Source organism: Taudactylus pleione, unplaced genomic scaffold, assembly GCF_031769625.1.
Source record: "Taudactylus pleione unplaced genomic scaffold, aTauple2 ptg000041l, whole genome shotgun sequence".
Lineage (NCBI taxonomy): Eukaryota > Metazoa > Chordata > Amphibia > Anura > Myobatrachidae > Taudactylus > Taudactylus pleione.
Genome location: NW_028284443.1, coordinates 12,411,932 through 12,433,033, shown reverse-complemented (window position 1 = coordinate 12,433,033; position 21,102 = coordinate 12,411,932). Strand labels below are relative to the sequence as shown.

The 21,102-nt window shown below is 40.2% G+C and overlaps 1 protein-coding gene across 1 annotated transcript in view; it reads left to right on the top strand.

Annotated features, from left to right (window-relative positions):
* LOC148537975 (ADP-ribosylation factor-like protein 8B-A) overlaps positions 1–16,330 on the top strand; it is a 40,909-nt gene extending 24,579 nt beyond the window's left edge. Inside the window, exons 5-7 of the mRNA XM_088455980.1 lie at positions 10,075–10,142; positions 12,058–12,128; positions 14,219–16,330. Of these exons, the coding sequence (XP_088312106.1) occupies positions 10,075–10,142; positions 12,058–12,128; positions 14,219–14,268 (189 nt within the window). The 3' untranslated portion in view covers positions 14,269–16,330. The remainder of the gene's footprint in view (positions 1–10,074; positions 10,143–12,057; positions 12,129–14,218) is intronic.
* The last annotated feature ends 4,772 nt before the right edge of the window (positions 16,331–21,102 follow it).

Below are 21,102 nucleotides of genomic sequence, written 5' to 3'. Positions count from 1 at the left end.
ATGGCGGTCATGGCGGCTTCTCTGCGGCTGCAGGGAGTCCGCATGTTGCCGTACTTGGGCGACCTTTTATTGGTGGCAGCATCTCCAGAGCTCCTTCTACGCCAATTGGACCTGACCATTGCGCTACTGCAACGGCACGGCTGGCTAATCAACTGGCAGAAGTCCACTCTAATCCCGTCTTGGCGGATTCTGCACCTCGGAGCCTTATTGGGCTCGGAACAGCAAAGGATCTTCGTGACGGGGGAAAAGATCTCTGCTTTACAGTCGAGGGTGCGCAGTTGTCTGCACAGCCGCCGGGTGTTTCTACACTCGGCGATGAGGTTACTGGGCTCCATGGTGTCGATATTCGACATGGTGGAATATGCCCAGTTTCACTCCAGACCTCTGCAGCACCTGATCCTGTCCAAGTGGAACGGGCTGCCTCAGTCTCTAAAGTCCCAGACGATTGTGCTCACCCCGGAGGTTCAGACAGCCATGCTGAGGTCCAGGGGGTTTTCCAGCTCTGTGGTGCGTACCATGTTACGAGCTCGGAAGCCGTCTTCCGCGAGGACATACCATCGCGTGTGGCATACGTTCTTCCAGTGGTGTCGACCGAGAGGTTATGCACCGCAGGAATTTCGTCTGTCTCGGATACTAGCCTTCCTACAGGCGGGACTAGATCATGGGCTTCGCCTTGCTTCTTTGAAGGTACAGGTTTTGGCCCTGTCTGTCTGGTTTCACCGTAGGATTGCTACAATCCCGGATGTGCGCACCTTTATGCAAGGTGTTCTCCGCATTCAACCGCCCTTTGTTCCACCTGTGGCGCCTTGGGATTTGGCTGTGGTCCTGAGGGCTCTCCAGGGACCGCAGTTTGAACCACTGGGCTCAGTGGATCTTAAATGGCTAACAGCTAAGACTGTTTGTTTGTTTTCCTTCTGGCTATTGCTTCGGCCAGACGTGTTTCTGATTTAGGGGCTCTTTCTTGTAGACCCCCTTTCTTGGTTTTTCATGGGAACAGGGCAGTGCTCCGCACTCGGCCCGAGTTTCTTCCCAAAGTTGTTTCCCAGTTTCATGTTAACGAGGAAATTGTTGTTCCGGCCTTTAACTCACCTGGTCTTTCCGTGGGTGAGGCCTCGTTTGGATGTTGTGCGGGCCTTAAGGACTTATGTTGACCGCACTTCTTCGTTTAGGAAGTCGGACGCCTTGTTTGTCCTCTATGGCTTCCGTAAAAAGGGTTGGCCTGCTTCAAAGCAAACTTTGGCAGCCTGGATCCGTATGGCTATTTTCTGAAGCTTCTCTTCATGAAGGCCTGCCGGTTCCTCCTTCTGTGAAGGCTCATTCCACTAGGTCTGTGGGTCCTTCGTGGGCAGCTCGACGTGGTGCCTCTGCAGTCCAGATCTGCAAGGCTGCTACGTGGTCCTCTGTCCATACCTTCGTGAGGTATTACAGGTTTGACACCTTCGCCTCTCAGGATGCTTCCTTCGGGCGGCGGATTCTCCTTTCTGCACAGGAGCGTCCCCACCCTTAAAAGGATACTGCTTTGGGACATCCCCAAGGTATCCTGTGGATACCCTATGGACCCTGAAGTAGAAAATAGAGAGATGGTTAGAACTTACCCTTGCTATCTCTATTTCTACGAAGTCCATAGGGTTCAACAGGACTCCCGCCCTGTCGCACCTGTGCTGCAGATGGGCTTTGCTCTGGTCACCGGTTTTTCCGTCTCCCTCTGGTGAGACTGTGATTCTTGTGTGTGTCCAGATCTTTTTTCTCTCTCTTCCTTCTCCTCCTCCGGCCTATGGCTTGGTAACTAACTGAGGTGCCTTGGCTCGGGGGCGGGGTATAGGAGGGGGACCCTAGTGCATCCTGGGAGGCTGAAAGCTTAACTCTATGGGTGCCGATGACTGACGTCACACCTATACCCCAAGGTATCCTGTGGAACCCTATGGACTTCGTAGAAATAGAGATAACAAGGGTAAGTTCTTACCATATCTCATATTATTGTACATCCTCAATGAGTTTGTAAGATTGAAGAAAGGGGAGGGGAGCTATTTTAATATAATATTATGATATATAATTGTTAAACTCAACTAGGTTGCATAGAAAATCTAGGAGTTATTATACATGCTAAGTGTCTGTTTCCAAACCTTGATTGATAATTTGTGGTTAAAATAAACCCCTTTCTTCAATTGGGATTGTAAAAAGAAAATGGAGTGGATTAGATCATGCATTTCCTAGGTAGTCTGGTTTAATCACCACCATGATATTAACACTTTAACACCTAGTCCCGTCCTTTAGACTACAGTAAATGACCTACAATCTACAGAGTTCTTATGACAATGGTTATTTTGTGAAAGCAGCTTAAAACTCCATAATCACCGTAATTCTAACATACTGCAGAGGCGCTAGACTCCCATGTGTTGCCCAGTGGTTTTGTGAGCAATCACCTCCCTCCCACCTTTGACCTCATCATGGGTGGTGGGAGCAGTGAGCTTCTTTTACAACTATTTTTTTTTTCACATTTATGTATTGCTTTTGCTCGCACAGATGTTAATTTTAAAACCAAAAACGCCGGGGGGTGTACATAGACAAAGAATCCATGAGTCACTTCAGGGGAGTAACTTTTTTGTTAAGCCACTCTAGTATGGCTTTTGCTTTATGCTCTCGGTCATTGTTTTGTTGGAAGAGAAATTATCTTCCAAGTCAAAGCGCTTATGTAGAGTACAGCAGGTTTTCTTCCTCCCAGTATTTCTCTGTATTTGCTCCTTCCATTTCCTTTTTTATGCACTTTCCAGTTCTTGCCGCAGAAAAGCCTCATAATAACATGCCACCACCATGCTTCACTATAGGAATGGTGTTTTCCCTGTGATGTGCTTATCATTCAGTTATGGCGCTTAGCATTGTGGTCTCATTAGACAACAGGTTCTCAAACTCTGTTCTCAGGACCCCTCACAGTGCATGTTTTCCAGGTCTCCTTGCAGAATCACAAGTGCAATAATTGGCTCCACGTGTGGATCTTTTTACAATGTGTTAATGAGTAATGAATACACCTGTGTACCTTCTAGGTGATCTGGAAAATGTGACCTGTGTGGGGTCCTGAGGAGTGAGTTTGAGAACCACTGCATTAGACCATCTAATTTTCCTCCACATGGTCATGTTTCCCTCAGGCAAACTGTAGCCGAGCATTGATGTGCGTAGAGGTGTATTTATGTTGCAGTCATTTGACACCTTTACTGCACAAGCACGCAGGTTGGCTCCCATTAAACTATGACTTCTGAGAAAAGTTGGTTATTCTAGAGCAATAGTGTCAAACTCTGGCCATCCAGTTGCAGTGGAACTACACATCCCCACATGCACTGCCACAGTTTTGCTCTTGGGGCATGCTAAAGTTGTGGCTGGGTATGTAGGCCCACAGCAGCTGGATGGCCGCGAGTTTGACACCCGTGCTCTAAATGAATTTTTATATGAATACAGCAAGGGGTTTTTACAAATGGATGGTTTACACTGTTTTGGCACTTTGAGTACTTTGCCTTACTAGGAGTACCTTTTCAATTAAATCCATTATGGTTACATCCTGTAACAAAACAAAATGTGAAAAGCCCAAGGGAGTGAATACAATAACCTTATAACTCTATGTACAGTATATTTTCTAAATTAATATCATAAAATTAAGGAGGGCACCCCTTACATAAATAAACCACCCAGGTGCACCACATTATCAAACCCCAAATTCCTCTTGGGAACCAGCCAAAGACACCTAGCATTCTGGTTGCACTTTCCACGGCTTTATTAATTTGCATTATTCATACAGGATTTGCAGTGTTCCTATATTGTTTGGCAATAACAAAAACATGGCTCACACAATTGGACAGTGCCTTCCCTGCAGCACTTTCACACTGTGGTCTCCACTTTACACAAACCTCCAAGTCTAGAAACCGTAAATGAGGGGAGGTTGGAATATTATTGTCCCAATTTTTCACATACACCGTTCTAACAGGGGCTTCAAACAATGTAAATGTGAGTGACGACGTTCATACTATCATGTGTGTTTTTTTTTTTGTTTGTTCTTTTTACCCCCTTCTCTCTGCGTGTTCCTGAAACCCATTTTCAATCTCTCATATCTGCTCAAGCTTCTAACCCTAACATAATTTAATACATTTAAATCCCTTCTTAGCCTCCCCACACCCAACTCACCAACTACAATCCGTGCACAAGATCTTGTGTCCTATTTCATATATAAGATTGATTAAATCCAAATTGAAATAGTATGCTCTTCCCCTGCCAGGGATCCACAGTCAGGCTTTTATTCCCAACACTCCAGAAACAACAGTGATCAGGTAATTCACTACACAAGTCAGTCCTCATGCTGCATACACACGTAAAGATTTTATGTCCAACCATCCAACTAGTTGATTGGTTGGAATGAAAATCTGGTAACGTATGGGAGTAACTGATCAGCAATTTGCTCCTAAATGCCAGAAAACAGATGAAAATGGTCGTTCAGACAAGTTTTTATTAAATGTTTCAACTAAACAATTTGTTCAAACAGGTTTTTGTCCATTTTCCAGCGTTTGGGAGCAAATTGCTGATTGGATGGAATGAAAATCTGGTAAGGTACGAAAGCAAATGACAATCAGCAATTTGCTCCCAAACTCATTTTTAAGTTTTCATGTTTTGTTGCCTCACAACCTGGAATTAAAATGGATTGTTTGAAGTTGTGCATCATTTCATTCACAGAACATGCCTACAACTGTGAAGGTGTTTTTATATATTGTGAATCAAACATTTAAGACAGACAACAGAAAACTTCAGCGTGCATAACTAGTCACACCCATAAAGTCAGTACTTTGTCGAGCCACCTTTTGCTGCAATTACAGCTGCAAGTCGCTTTGGATAAGTCTCTGAGCTTGCCACATCTTGCCCCTGGGATTTTTGCCCATTCCTCAAAGCAAAACTGCTCCAGCTCCTTCATGTTGGATGGTTTCTGCTTGTGAACAGCAATCTTCAAGTCTGACCACAGGTTCTCAATTGGATTGAGATCTGGGTTTCGACTAGGCCATTCCAACACATTTTAAATGTTTCCCCTTAAACCACTTGAGTAATGCTTTAGCAGTATGCTGCGGGTCATTGTCCTGCTGGAAGGTGATCCTCCGTCCCAGTCTCAAATCACAGGCAGACTGAAACAGGTTTTGCTCAAGAATATCCCTGTATTTAGCACCATCCATCTTTCCCTCGACTCAAATCAGTTTCCCAGTCCCTGCTGCTGAAAAACATCCCCACAGCATGATGCTGCCACCATCATGTTTCACTGTGGGGATGGTGTTCTTGGGGTGATGGGATGTGTTGGGTTTACGCCAGACATAGAAATCTAACATTTGGACAGAATACATGGTTGTCAGAACACACTTTTCCTTGGTGTCCGAAAAGTTGTTTTAGTCTTATCTGACCAGAGCACCTTCCTCCATACATTTGGGGAGTCGCCCACATTCTTTTTGGCAAACTCAAATGTGGTCTTCTTATTTTTATCACTAAGTAATGTTTTTTTTTTTCTGGCTACTCTTCCATAAAGCCCAGCTCTATGGAGTGTACGGCTTATTGTGGTCACATGCACAGATACACCAGTCTCTGCTATGGAGCTCTGCAGCTCCTTCAGGGTTACCTTTGGTCTCTGTGCTGCCTCTCTAATTAATGCCCTCCTTGCCCGGTCTGAGTTTTGGTGGGCGGCTCTCTTGGCAGGTTTGTTGTGGCACTATGTTCTTTCCATTTGATGATGATTGATTTGATGGTGCTTCGGGGGATCATCAAAGATTTGTGTGTATGTATGTGTATATATATATATATATATATATATATATATATATATAATATTTTTTTATATAACCCAACCCAGAATTGCACTTCTCAACAACTTTGTCCCTGACTTGTTTGGAGAGCTCCTTGGTCTTCATGGTGTGATGTCTCTTGTTTAGTGGTGTTGCAGCCTCTGGGGCCTTTCAGAAAAGGTGTGTTTATACTGACAGATCATGTGACACTTAGATTTCACACAGCTGGACTTCATTTCACTAATTATGTGACTTCTGAAGGTAATTGGTTGCACCAGCACTTTTGAGGGGCTTCATAGCAAAGGGGGTGATTACATATGCACATGCCACTTTTACAGAATTTTATTTATAAAGATTCTTTTTTATATATATTTTTCTCATTTCACTTCACCAAATTAGACTATTTTGTGCAGATCCATCACCTAAAATTCAGATTAAAAAAAAATATATTTTTTTTTACAGGTTGTAATGTAACAAAGGTAAAAAGCCAAAGGGGGTGAATAATTTTGCAAGGCACTGTATTTACATGCCATAAAACTGTGGTAATTTTAAATTTTCATGTGGGGTGCTAGTTTTCCAGCATAGTCAGAAATAACATTGTCTACCCATTACTTTTAATGGGGTATTTAACAGACTTGGGCCCATTTTTAATTCGAGGCGGAAAGTCTGAAAAGTTTTTTGCCTCTATGACTTTCCGCTTACTTCATTGGTTTCAGAGGCAAAAACTTTCCGTGCGCGTCCCCGCTTTTCGCCCTATTCAATTCCTAAACAGGCGAAAACAGAAAGCGGCAAATGCGGAACAGGCGGGAAATCTGTCTGTACCCCCCAAAAAAAGATGCAGTTACATAGGGAATCAATGTAGATGTGTACTAATAGCCCTAATAAAAGTGTTTGGGGTACATAAGTAGTTTAAATTGCTTCGTATTAGCATCTTTGTGAATGTGGTGAAGAATGGCATAAAGCAGTATTTTTTTTTTTTTTTTGTTGAAAATAAGTAGTCCAGTCAAATTTGGGGTACTTTGAAAATGGGTGCTAGCATATTTTTATGTCTCTAAAGTGTACTTTTTAAAAAAAACTTCAAAAGCTCACCTGCCCATCCTTGCAGACCCCCAAGAAGTCTATTTCGCTAGTTTTTATACTTGTCATCCCACTTTTCAGTTTTTTGCCCCCAAAACAAAGTACTTTTTTGGGATGTTCTGAGGTAATTTTTTTAAACATTTTTTGTTGATTTTGTCCTATTGGGGGCTGTCCCATGGGTTCTGAGTTGTTTCCCCATGTGTGTATCCCAAAATATAGATTTTGCACTTTTTTTTTTTTTTTTTCACCAGCTTTTCAGAGGAGATACTTTTCCGCCTATTACAATACATTGAGTTTACCGCTCAGGTGAAATTGTCCTGGAATTTAATATGGAGATACTTTGAAAACAGGCGGAAAGTCCGAACCCACGGAAACTTTTCTCCAAACGGCACACTTCGCCTCTAATTGAATCCGGCCCTTAATTGATTTGATCTTGTGCTGTGAGTGGTGAAATTTGTTCGCCATTAATTCTTCTAAATAGTGTTTTGTTTGGGTTTTTTTGTTTGTTTTTTTTTTCTTATGCACTACCAGGTTTTCCTAATTAATGACTGCATGAAAAGAGTCTATAAATCCAAATGTAACGAATCTTACTGAATACAATGCTACAAATGTGATTGATTAATATTCCGATTTGCTGTGCATGCTTTAGTTGCATCAAACGCTACCTATTCTCTGTACAATACCCTCAATTTTGTTTATTAAAGTCATTGAAATAAAATATACATTATTAATTGTGCTACTAAAAATCAGTACATTTTATGTATTCATCACTTCAGTCTATTTTTTTTTTTTTTTTGTGTTCTATGTAATTAGAATATGCTCCTGTTTATGTACCTTTTCGAATTGCTGTCTTTGACATGTATTCTGTCCAAATGTTAGGTTTCATGTGTTGAAATCTGATGTTCAGAATTCTTCTGTCAGTGGAGGGGGAAGTAGAATGAACTCTTTTATGATCTCCTGTCCTGCTCCAACTGTGTGTCTCCAGAATGTCAAGGGTTCTAGATTTTGGACTCCTTCCATTCTGCTGGTTGGTGGATGGGAGTTTAACATTAAAGATATAGGGGTACATATATGAAGCGGTGAGAACTGTTTTCTATATTGTCACCACCATAAAAGGCTATGTTTTTTTTTTTTTTTCTGTTTTTTTTCTCTTTAATTGCTTCTCGAAGAGTTATTAATTGGCTGACCTTGGATAAATTAGTGAATTCTCCAGCAGTGACTTTGGTTTGTGTAAATAACATCGCCACCAGAGCCAGCTATGGTGATGAAGCCTGATGGGGCACTTACTAAGCGACAAAACTAAGCTTTTTATTGCTTTTCCCCTAACGCATAGTGCCACTTGGACAATCCTCTTTAAGACTTTATAAAAAATACCACTAGTTGAGAATTTCTTCTCTGGTCTGTCTTTTGAGCTAAATATATCTTTACCCCTTGCTGGTTGTGGATTTTATTTTGTTGTTGCCGGGGGGACTGTGACACCAGGTAACAACCCAGTCTCTGTCATCCTAATTATGCCTTCTGTGATCAGTAAATGCTCACCTTGTCTCCTGTAAGTGTAAACAAATCTTTCTAATAAGATGGGACAAGTACAGGACAGTGTTAGACATGAAAAAAGTGCTACCTAAAGATATCTTATTAAAGTTTGATCGACACATTGTGCCTGTTCCAGAGGTGAACGGTAATACAGCTGTGACTGTGTCTTCTTACACAGCGCAACTGTGTCTTAATGTTAATGCCGATTAGGATTCGTACAGAGATGCCCACCAGCTGCTACTCAAAATTGCCGCTCTGCGTAATAAGTTGCACCATCAGACGCACATCGGTCATTAGAGCAGCTCTATGGTTGCTCAGAATGTCTGTTGGAACAATGCCTCCAGTGCAATTGTGAAAATGATGCAGTCTCTGGCTGTAACATGCCATCTAGTATGCAGTCGGGAAGCCGGCGGACTTAATCCCAACAGCTGGCTTCCCAACTGTCATATCCTGGCAAGGGAGGGTCTAAAGACGTACATCGATATGCCGACGCCTGTCATTAGACATACGCCGGGAGCCCGACGCCCGGCCTCCTGATCGAAGGGACACCGGGCAAGGATAGCCGCAGGGGGGGGGAGGGTTAGGTTTAGGGTTCTCGGGGGGACTTGGGGTTTGGCACCCCCCCTGGGAGGTTAGGTTTAGGCTAGGGGAAGGGGGGGTTAGCGTTAGGCACCCCCCCGGGGGACTTGGGATTAGGCGGCGGGGAAGGGGGGATTAGGGTTAGGCACCCCTAAGGGAGGGTTAGGGGGTAGAAATAGGTTAGTCAATACTTACGTTAAAACGAGCGGGATTTCCCCCTCTGCTGGGATGCCGCTGTCGGGATTCCAACCGCTGGGCATGGGTCCGGCGGTAAATCATATCGATTCCAGCTATCCAGCCCCCTGTTACCACCCAGGAACTTCCATTGAAATTGTCTCCTCATTGCGTCCAAATTTGTTCTGCGTTACGCATGCGCAGTATTACTCGGAATGTGCGTGCAGACTGTAAACCGGCTTCTTGAGACTGTAATCAACACTGCGTTCATATCTGAATCGGGCTCTTTGTCTGGCTTTCTGTGAAGGTATTTTGAAACCTATGATATATCTTTTTCTGTGCAATCTTCTGCTGAGATGTAATTGAACATTCTGCATTGTGCAGGAAATAACGTTACATTATAGCCCAACATCTAAAATGGTTTTCTTCTCAATAAGGAGGTACACTGATGGTGTTTAATGACCAAGGGGGGAATTCAACTATCCCCTTTAAGTTAGCGGGTGCTAATTAAATGACGACCCCCTATTCAATTTGCCCGCTTATCAGGGATTTCTTTTCTGGTCTCCTGAGACCCGAAAACAAATCTGTGAACCCTGCAGTTGATGATAACAGCTAGTTAACGAATGAATATGTGTACTTCACACAAATTGTGTGTTAACGCCCGTTAAATGAACATTTTAACGGACGTTAACAGTTACCAGGGGAATTCGGGAGGCTAATTGAATAGCCCCAGGTTACCTCCCGTTATTGCCCAAGGTAATTTACCATGGGTAATTGAATTCCACCCTTGGTGTTTGAATTTTTTTGTATTGTGTAAAGTAAATGTGTTCGCCAGTGTTAACTTTCTGGTCTGTAAAGCTTTAAATTAATTTACTGTAAAAGCTGAACATTTATAATTCACTTCTTATATTAGGTTTTAGTTCTTGGAAACAAAAGAGACCTGGCAGGTGCCTTGGATGAAAAACAGCTTATTGAAAAACTGTAAGTAAACCCCTAATTTTCTAAGAGTTCCGGTTAAATTTTGCACTAATTTTTTTTTTAAAACAAACTACAGTGAGAATCTTGGATGATGCTGGTTATATAATCTAAACTGTTTCTTTTATGTACTCTTGTGACCGCATTTCGTATATACAATACTAGAAAATAGTCTTGTCCATTTTTTTATTTTTTTATTATGTAATCTTAAAATTATTATAGCTGTGTTTCAGTATGTTTGCACTAGAATGAAGTTGGTCTTGTGCATCTATATTTAGCTATTTTTAAAATAGATGTTAAGTGACCTCCACACTCGTAATTGCATTGATCTATGAACTAATCTGTGCAAAGATTGAGCATTAAGGAAAGACTTTGACTAAGGGGCATAACCAACCGTGCGCCCAAATTTTTATTACTGAGGGTATGCGCAGTCCCGATACCCGTGGTATCCAATAAAAAAAAAATTCAAAGTCGCACACACACAGGGTCACTCATGCGCGCGCACACACTCTTACAAACACTCGCATACATACTCTGCTGCAGAAGACACCGCTTTGGAAGGTGAGTAATTAAGCGAATTGGAAACTTCCAATAGCTTAATTAGTCCTCATGGGGGTGCCGCCAGGGTGCCCAGAGCAAGTTCCGCTGATTTTTCCTAAAATGAACGATTTTAGCAAACATCAGACTTGCTCTGGAGTGCGAGGAAAAAAGACTCAGTGATTTCTATAGAAAACCCATTTTCAGTCACCTGTGGGAAAGACCCTGTGCCGCAGGATTTTTTTTTTACTTTTACGCCCACAATTTTTAATATGCCACTAAGAGGGGTATTCAATATGAAACGTAAACTTCGCTGTCGAAGTTTACGTTTCATATCTGAGGTTTTACCTGGGATAAAGTATTGGGCGCGCGCCCGCTTTTCCCCGTATTCAATATGATACCTACGAAAACGGGAGCCTGCAAAGTGGGATTTGCGTTAAATTACGAAATTTTCCTTAAAAAAATTGTAGGACCCCCATAAAGCTGTAAAAACATGGGGGATCACTATGGGTACCCTCATTTTAGCCTGCAACTGGAAGTCAGGGATTAAAATAGCCACAGCAGGTGTTTTTTTTTCCCGACATTGAAGAAGTGATGCAGAAGAGCACTTAGGTTATTTTTTTCATTTTTTTTTTAAGCGGTCCCATCAAATTTGGGGTACATGAAAATGGGTACTAGCATATTTTTATGTCCCTAATGTAAGTTTTTAAAAATTCTGCATATTTGCACCTGCCGCTAATAGCCTATTCTAAAAAACATCTGCCGCATACTTGCAGAATAGCCCTGAACCTATTTCCCCATTTTTAAACAGTTTTATCCCATTTTTTTTTTTTTTTTTTTAACACAGTTCTTTTTAAAATGTCATTCCCAGGGGTGCAGGCTATTTTTTTTAAGCCTGCACCCCTAAACCCCAATTCTGCACTTTTTTTTCGCCACCTCTTCAGTGGTGAAAAGTTATCCCCGTTTTTTTTTTTCAAAGACGATATTAACGCAAAAAACTGACTTATCGCTCCATATTGAATTCCCCTATAAGTGTCCAATTCCTTTTTGATTATTTTAAGACTTGTGACAATAGATTAAATACGCATCAGTGCAATTTTTAACACTAAATACCCTTTTATCATTCTATTTTTATGCTTTGTATCATTAACCTTCCCATCGTATCGTGAATGTTTCTTTGACACTGAAATTATTTCCTGAGGGGTCTAAAATATCACAGGCTAATTATTTTGCATTCTTCCTTATGAATAAAGTACATTATTTTTATAGAAACTTTTCCACATTCTATTATCTTAGTCCCTTTCTTTGATGTATTGATATCTGTTGATCATCTTCCATAGCATGTTTTACTTATATTGTGTTCTAATTTGTATTTACTCTGTAGAAACCTTACAGCTATTCAAGATCGAGAAATATGTTGTTATTCTATTTCCTGTAAAGAGAAAGATAATATAGGTAAAGTAAAATGTATTGCTGGATTTATTGTTTGCTTACTTTTGTCATTACAATTCGGTGTGTTCCTCCTGCTCACTTTGTTAATGTTTTATACAGTTGCTTGGTTTACTGAATATTTCTGCACAGCATATTTTATAGGCGGAAGCTGCTTGCTCTAGTAGAGCGAGGGGATTCGCCAAAAGCATCGGGAGCACTTTCTACTAGTTAAGCTGCAGTACACATCGGTATGGGAGGGGGAAGAAATCCTGTAAATGCATACTACCAAATGGCCTTTTATCCAAGGTTAACAACCCTTCTTTTTTTTTTTTTTTTCCTGACCAATTATCGGTTAATTTGAATAAAAGGCTTTTTTTTAGTATGTATGTATTAAAATCTGCCCTGTTTTCAATTTAGCAGCTCTGTGAATTAGGGCTTCTTACTGTTTATTGTATGATCTGTACATGGCAATATAAAAATGCAATTTTAAACACTGGCCAATCTGAACCTCTATATTTCTTGAAGACCTCGGACTTTATACACTAAAAATGGAAAAAATCCTTTAGCTCATAACCACTCTACAAATATAAACATGTTCTTTAATTTCATCTCAGTAGCACTGCTAAGGTTAAAGGTGCCCACACACATAGCGATATTTTACACGATCTGGCCGATTCCGACGAATCGTGACGACAGATCGTGTAAAATATGGCCAAATCGTGAGTCCTAAGTCACGATCACGATGCGATGCGCGTCCCCGCTGGTCGCACATCGCATCGTCAGATCTGCCGTGCAGTAGGGCAGATCTGACAATCTGGGCCAAAATGCACTGGGGAAAAAAAAAAAAAAGTTAAGCACGATAGATCTTATGCTTTTTACTCCAAATCGTGTGTAGGAGCTACCGGGGGAGAGTTCAGGGGAAATCTCACACATCGTGTGCAGATCGGTATGTGTATGGGCACCTTAAGACCCGTCTCAGTAGGGATAGACCTATACTTTTACCTATACTTTTACATATATTTTTCATAATACCCTTACATGTAACTGAACTGTCCAATGCCTTTCTTTTCTGTTATTTGGGACATTTTCTAGACACTGTAACCATTGGCAGTGCTTTAACTTAAAAGCCCAAGACCATCTGGAGGGCTGTTGATGGGGTGTACAGCAGGTAACTAAAAGTCTACATATGTGTCCTCACAAACTATTGCTGCAGTCGCCCCAAACAGCCCTTCCCAGCGCGCCAGGTTCCGTGCAGCTCAACTCGCACCGAGCATCTGTCACCCAAAAATGCATCCTAGGGCCGTAATCAATTAGTTTCGCACCTGCGATACTTTTTCGCATGCCGGACTTTTCGCCTACATCGCGTGTTTTGCATGTGGAAAAGTATCTGGCGCTCTCCCGCTATTCCCCGTATTCAATTAGAAAGGACGCGAAAACTGCACCCCGAAAAGTCCTGTCAAACATGGGGAACTCACTTGACGAAATGACGTCATCCACGATGCTTTTTCCGCGGATTCTGACTTTTCACCTCTAATTGAATACTGCTCCTAGTCGCAAACTGATGCAACAAACCGCTACCTGAGACTGCACTGATATGTGACACTTTTGTAAATCTCTGTGACTGAATCTGCATACAAAGTGCTATGATGCCGCGACTTCTTGCCACGCCAAGTTACGTGGTGCTTAGTGTATATAGATGCAGTTGCATACAGATATACATCTCTCATATTAAATTAGTGCTGTCTCATAAAGTTGGTTGTCTCATCAGTTTGTGACTCAAACATATTTTCAGGCGAAAAAAGACACTCTGCACAAGCAGTCGCATGGGTCCGATCGGCTCACTCGCGCCAGGCATTTCACACCGCATAGCATATTGATGCTAGGTATTTGAGGACACATCTGTACTGTACAGTTACATTGCCAGATTTTACTTGGAAAGGGTGGTTTACTTTGCACATTTTATTTTTATTTTTTCTTGTAAAATGTCTCATTCAGTGCTTGAATTGTGATGTTACTGAAACTTCCTTATTTAAATGTTAGAAATGTACAACTGTAATACATGTCTGTTTCCTGCATATAATCACAAGTGCTTTTATCTGCTCTTAATATTTCAGACATTACATTGCAGTGGCTTATTCAACATTCCAAGTCCAGGCATTACTAAAGTTCCATCACCGAATTGTCTTTCTTTTGTCCCCTCTGTATTGCCCATTATATAGTGGCAGAAGATTGAACCAAAACAGCTGCTACCGGAATTCATGCATCATTTGGAGCAGTTTTATGCAAGCTTCAATTAGATTTCCCTTTTTTTTTTTTTCCCCTCTTATGAAATCAGAAATGTGGTTTGAACGTTTATTTTCAACATTTCCGACCCTTTTAAGCACTTAAGGAAGTACAGGATGACATTCAAATTAATTGAAATATTTTTAGCTATACTTGAGGTACATTTAAAGTCTGCGATATATTATTTGCTCTATATTGTACAGATGGTTGAAGGGCCGCTGTGCTATATGGAATAATGTTGAAGTACACTTTTTTTTTTTTTTTCCGGCCAATACAAACTTTTTTTTTTTTTTTTTTGCCATTTGGGCAATTACTACTCTATAAAAACCATGGTTCAAACACTTTACTATATTTATATAACCTACAATGTGACATGGTTCCATCCGAAATCCATATTTCTTCTATTTTTTTTTCTTCTTCTTTTTAAAAGAAATTTTGCAGCGAAAACCAATGGTGAGATGAACTTGAATGTGTATATGTTTGCCTTGTATACTTTTTAATTGAGTTGCTGTAAATAGTATTCTAACATCAGGGTTGCCTTAAATGTGTTAATGCATAATGGTGTGTGTCTGCCAAAGATGTTTTCTTTAAGATTTCAAATTCAACTTTGGTAGTAATTACAAATTGAGTTTACAGATTCCCGTCCACCTCCTCTCCTATATTCCGGTTCCCCATTCTGTTTATATCCTATGAAAATGTATTTCTGTAATCCTGATAGCTGTCCCCCCATGAAAATCTGTTTTTCCTTTCTTTACTGGTATTGGAAAATACTCTACACCTGGTGTGGCTTTCTTAGTAATGGGGTGTCCATAAAATATTTTGCATCAATTTGTAGCGAGCAATTTTAAGGCCTTCAGAGACACTTTTACTGCACAAGGTGACATTTATTTGTATTGGTTCAACAGACATGCTACAAGAATGAAAAATGAAAAAAGCATTTTAAGGACCCACCTCGTTTTATTTAATTTTTTCTTTATGCATTCTTTTCAAGGCAGTAATTCACATCCATAATAGACATACAGTACAATGCAATCTTTTGTTTGTTGTATTGCTGTAGTAGTACAGTATGTGAATGTAGTGGAAACTGATTGTCTGCCTATAATAACTTGCTGCTGTAAACAAACTGCCACAAGGCACACAAGTTAACTCCATTATACCATTGTAATAAATTATGGAGAATCTCTAAAGTACTGTTTGTATTGTGCATGTCAAGGTCTATCAATTGTTACATTTGGTTGAACTTTTTCAATAAAAAGGTGGAGCAGTTTTCTGTAATCCCAAATGGCACTTCCATATTCCCTTCCATATTCTCTATATTATATTAACCAGATACTGAGAAATTAAAGGTGATACATGTTTTCTATCCAGTTTTTTTGTTTCTTTTTTTTTAAGTACTATTTTGTCTAAATGTTTATCCTTGAAATGCCGCAGGAACTCTTGATTACAGATATTGGAAACTGTTGGGAGGGGCTTGGGGATAAATCATGTTTTTTTTTTTTTTTATTAATTTGGAAAGTGGCATCATCAAATCTGTGGGAGGCAAATTGTGAATTTTCCAGGCATTTGGAGTTGGCTATCGGATTATTTTCATGACTTAACTGCTTTAATATGAATAATCCTCTTGTCTGCTTTAGTGTTATGTTGAACTGTCACCTTTCTCTTGAAGCTTGGCACTTGACACAAAGTAATCATTTTAAATACAACCTTTGTAGTATATGATTGACAAACGTTCTTTCCATCAATTGAATAGCAAAGTGTGTATTCATTGTCCAATTGCTTACACATTTTTTTATTTAATTGTATAAAATTTTGAGGAAAATAAATAGTATGATTGCTAAACTTCTGGAGAGGTGACATTGTAAGTTACACATTTTGTGATTTTTCTTTTTGACCCTGTATGCATAAGTATATGTAAAACATTGTAATAAAATGGAATAAAAATGTATTGTGTTTTCATTTGGAGCATCTCGAATAAATGTATTTTAATTAGCTTATCCAATTTTCTGCAAAGTACAGTTGTGCATTACATCAAACCATTTTGATCAATGCAGCCAGTGGACTCTGTTCTATTCAACGCGAGGGAGCTCCCGGGGCTATTCAATTCAGCGTGCTGTCTTGTCGGAGAATGCCGGTTCTCACGCCTTTAAACATGGTGTTTAGTCGCGAGAACCGGCATTCTCTGACTAAACTGCCCGGCGAGATGCTGTTTCCGTGGCATCGCACCAGTAGTTTTGTTGGATTTCTGCTCACACCGGGGTTAACAGGGCTCTGAATTGAATAGCTTCAGGAGCTTCCTTCCGGCGCTACTCAATTCGTGGTGAATTGAGCCCAATGGTTACTGAAAAAAAATAAAAATAATAATAATTGTACTTTTTATGCCCGTCTAACCACTGAAGTTGCTTAAAGTGTGTGTTTAATCCGCAGGAGTGGGGGATTTAAAATCCAGTTGGAAATGGCTTGGGATGTGCTTTTTTCCCCAGTGTGTAAACAAGCTGCCCACTATTTGTGATGCTACATGCAAAAGCAGCCTATTTTTTCACTCCATGCATAAAAAAAAATGCTTTGCAACATGGTTTGTTTCAGGAGCAAACTGTTCCTTTTTTTTTTTTTGAATTTGCTTCCAGCTCTGAATCACGCCCTTGATATGTACCATTAGACTTATAATCTGCTCTATATATGAAACTAATATGGCAGAAGTGAAACCCTAAGCAGGATTGGCATAGCCAATACACCGTTTATGTAAGATGTGTACAGTATATATAAATTTACACTTCATAAAATTAAATCTGTTCTTCATATAGAGATTGATAGCGAATTGCGAGTAACTAGTTTGCGCACATTCGTCATCAAGGTTCATGAAACAATCAAGAATTCTCCAATCCAATTAAAAATGTCTATTGGCGGTCCTTGCGGTGTAGGTTTGTGAATTGACTGCCAAATGTGATGTGAGAAGTGCATTAAAAAGTGGGGAGACCATCCTGGACACACCAAAATTGATCATTTCATTAACTGGACCATATAGAAGGTTGTTTGTGGGCATTAGGAAAGTACTGAAGGTAATTTCTGTTTTTTATTATAATACTAAATACTTATAATACTAAAATGATTATAATCCCGTGCATGTGCAGAGTTTAGGCTGCAATTTTGTTCGCAGTGCCCCAAATGCAGCACGATTGACCTGCTGCTAGTGTTTGGGGGGCAGCGACATGGAGCGATATGCTTTTGGTTCTATGTCTGCCCCATTCTCTGGCCGTGCCGTAGCCAGTGGCTTTGTCCATGGATGCAGCTTCACTGGTCCCAGCAGCATGATTTTCCTGGACATCCTGAGTAACGGATGTCCGATGATCACGTCGTAGAATCAGAATGCAGCAGTGGGCATATTTTACTTTTGACGCCTCCTGCAGGTTTTGTACGAAGACGTAGCGGCTGTGCTGCTGCATTCATCTTTGAATCAGGCTCACAGTTGGCTGGTTGGAACTATATCATTCTGGTGTATGGCCTGCATAACTTGAGTGCAACATTAACCCTATCTTAACATGCAGCAACTGCCAGGACAAAACTTTTACCTATCTCACACATGCACAGTACATAACATGTCCATGTCTACAGCACTTATATTCATCATAAATAATTTGAATCTGCTTTTATTAATCTAGTTTCCTTTTCTTCTTGATTCTCTATATGTGTAGCAGAGTTTAAAAGTTGATAGCATATGTATATAAAATGTTGATCGCTAATCATAAATAGGTAATTAATCACGTGCATTCCTGCTTCTTTAACTCACCGCTATCAGTCTCTTACTATATTTCACCAATGCATCTTATTTTCAATCCAGTTGAAAGTAATAATAAAAGCCAATCTGTCTTGAGGTTTAATTTTCTCATTTGCCAGTACATATATCAACCAACAGTTAAATTGCACAGAGAGAAAGAGATCATTTACACACTTAGCTATTTATTAGTCACACATACCAATCTTTCACATATTATATACGGGAATTCGTACACTGTAATATGTGTTATCTTAATGCAATTATAATTTCAATCCCTTCCAAATTGCCAAAGTTGAATGAGACAACTACATTAAGTCATTCCTCTAGATTTAAAGATAAAAGTAAAAATCTACCCTTTGTTATTGAGCCATTGTAGCACCTACACATTTATTTACGGTATTTGGGGGGTGAAAAGTCATGTAAAACACTTGATCGAAGCCTGATACATTTTAACATGAGTGCTACAATTTTTTTTTCCCCATTAACTTTCATGAGGTTGCCAGTGCCTAATGCTACATTTAGGAACCTCCATTGAAATGAATGTGCAATTGAAATAATTTGAAAGCTCTATACCAGTGTTGGCTAACCTTGACACTCCAGCTGTTATGGAACTACATAACCCAGCATGCACTGCTACAGTTTTGCTATTAGGGCATGCTAAAACTGTGGCAGGGCATGCTGGGATATATAGTTCCACAACAGCTGGAGTGTCAAGGTTAGCCAACACTGCTCTATACCTAGGTTTTTTTTTTGTTTTTTTTAAGTGTACTTGTTGTGTAGTAATTCATAACATCACAAAATGGAATGAGGGGTATTTTGCAGAGGTTATCGAGATTGCTGTTCAGGAGGCAGATGATGTCAAAATTAAGCTTTCGCCCTCTTTGCTGCATAGATTATTTTCAGAGAGTATGTGATCCTGAATTACTTCAGTCGCAAGGTTTTAATTTAATAGAATAGGTTAATTAGAAGAACTTATAAATATCAAATAATGAACATTGGGCCTGATTCAGAGCTGGACGCAATGGCGATTACGAACGCAGATCGAGCAATTGTTTACCATCTTGCATGTGTATAAACTGCACTGTGGGTGACAGGCTGTTAACGTTTGGCTGGTGGCCTGAAACACAGGTGTGGTTGTCTGTTTGAACGCTGTTTCATGGGCGTGCATAAATAGCCCATGCGATCTCCTATGCAGCTCTGCATGTCAGGAAAGCTCCCAAAGCTTCAGCAGGTCAGACCTGCCACAAGGGCAAGATGGCTGCTCGATGTGCGTCAATGTTACCAATATTTATGTACATGTACATAAGCGATTTCGTACGCATGTAAGAAGGCAGCAGTGGGCATCCTTATGCTTGGGTAAGCTTTGCAAGCATTAGCTTCTTTTCGCAGCTACGATGCGTATGAAATCACAGCTGCGAACGCATTAACGCTAGTCTCTGAATCAGGCCCATTGTGCCATTCTATCTTTTGCCTCAAACATGTAATCATAGATAACTAACTTAAACCATTTTAGTTTGGATTGATAACGTTTCCTTCATTATTTTTGCAAAATGTGTCTGATGTTTTTCAAAGAATTATTACATTAAAAAAGATGGACTCCACGCACATTCACACACAAGCTGTGGGCCTTATGTTGGGTACACACAGGACATTATATCATTCGTACAGCCAACGAACGATATATTGTCCAGCCTGTCGGCTCGTGTGTACACCCGATATATCTGTGAACAACGTTCACAGATATATTGCGTCGGCTGTGCAACATGGCAGGTGCAATATATCTTGCAGATCTGTCGCTTACATTTAACAGTGTGTACACATGACCGACCCACCCTTATGATGGCCACAGGAAGCAGTTAAATTACGTCAACACTGTTTCCTTTGGCCAGACATATTGGTTGGCTGATTGGTCAGTATGTAAGCAGAGGCACATACTTATCAAATTGGTAGGTTGTTCGGCCGGATGGCCGATCTGTCGACCAAGTGTGTACCCCGCATTAGATGGATTAATGTTGGACAAGGCAATTAATGGTTTCTTCCAATCTCTCTCCCGCAGCCTCCAGCCAACGCAGTGTCAGATTCCCTTAGAGAAGTCTTTAACTTTCAATAAAATGCTGGGGATATAACTTGTAGGGACAGTCACAATACAGAAACCTTAATGATCACAGAAGTTCTCGCTATTATTAATACACCATCCTCTTTATCTTCTAATGAGCAGAGGACAAGATTTGCTGAATATGAAGATGATGTGGTCAGAACAAAAATTGCTAACATTGCCCATAACACAAAGCTTACTGTATCTTTACTTTTTATCTATTTACCTGTATATTCAATTGTACATACACCTGACATAGGATCCACAGTGGTACAGTGTATTTATATCTACTACCTCCAGGATCTTCCTAACATTATGACCCTTCATTTGTCACATGTAGCACTGTCTTCACTTTCCTTAAATACTTGGTTCTTCTGTGAATATTTAGATGATCGGATTACATAATAAATGAGTGACATCCTGGAGATTGAATATAATATCGTTTTCTGATTCTAGTCAAATTAACTTAAATATATTGACACACTTACATTAGGCCAAACAGTCTCTAAACGTTGATGCTGTAACAACTTTAGATAAAGGCTTATTAGAGAAAGTGGTTTACAAGGTTATAATATATCAGAATCATTGGCTGTCATTTTCTATGCCATATAGTTACATATTTACGGATTGTTGGCACCACTGTCTGTTCTTTGATCTGTGCTCTAACTGACAATAAAACTACTGAATTGAAACAGATATAATATATATTGCCTACAAACATAACACGAATGAGTCAATTTGCATAATTTATGATATCATTAGTGTCCCACAGAGATTGAAATACCGACACCTTAATAGCCGCCGGTTCTAATCCTGACAGTGAGAGACCGACGGATGAAGATCCCAAC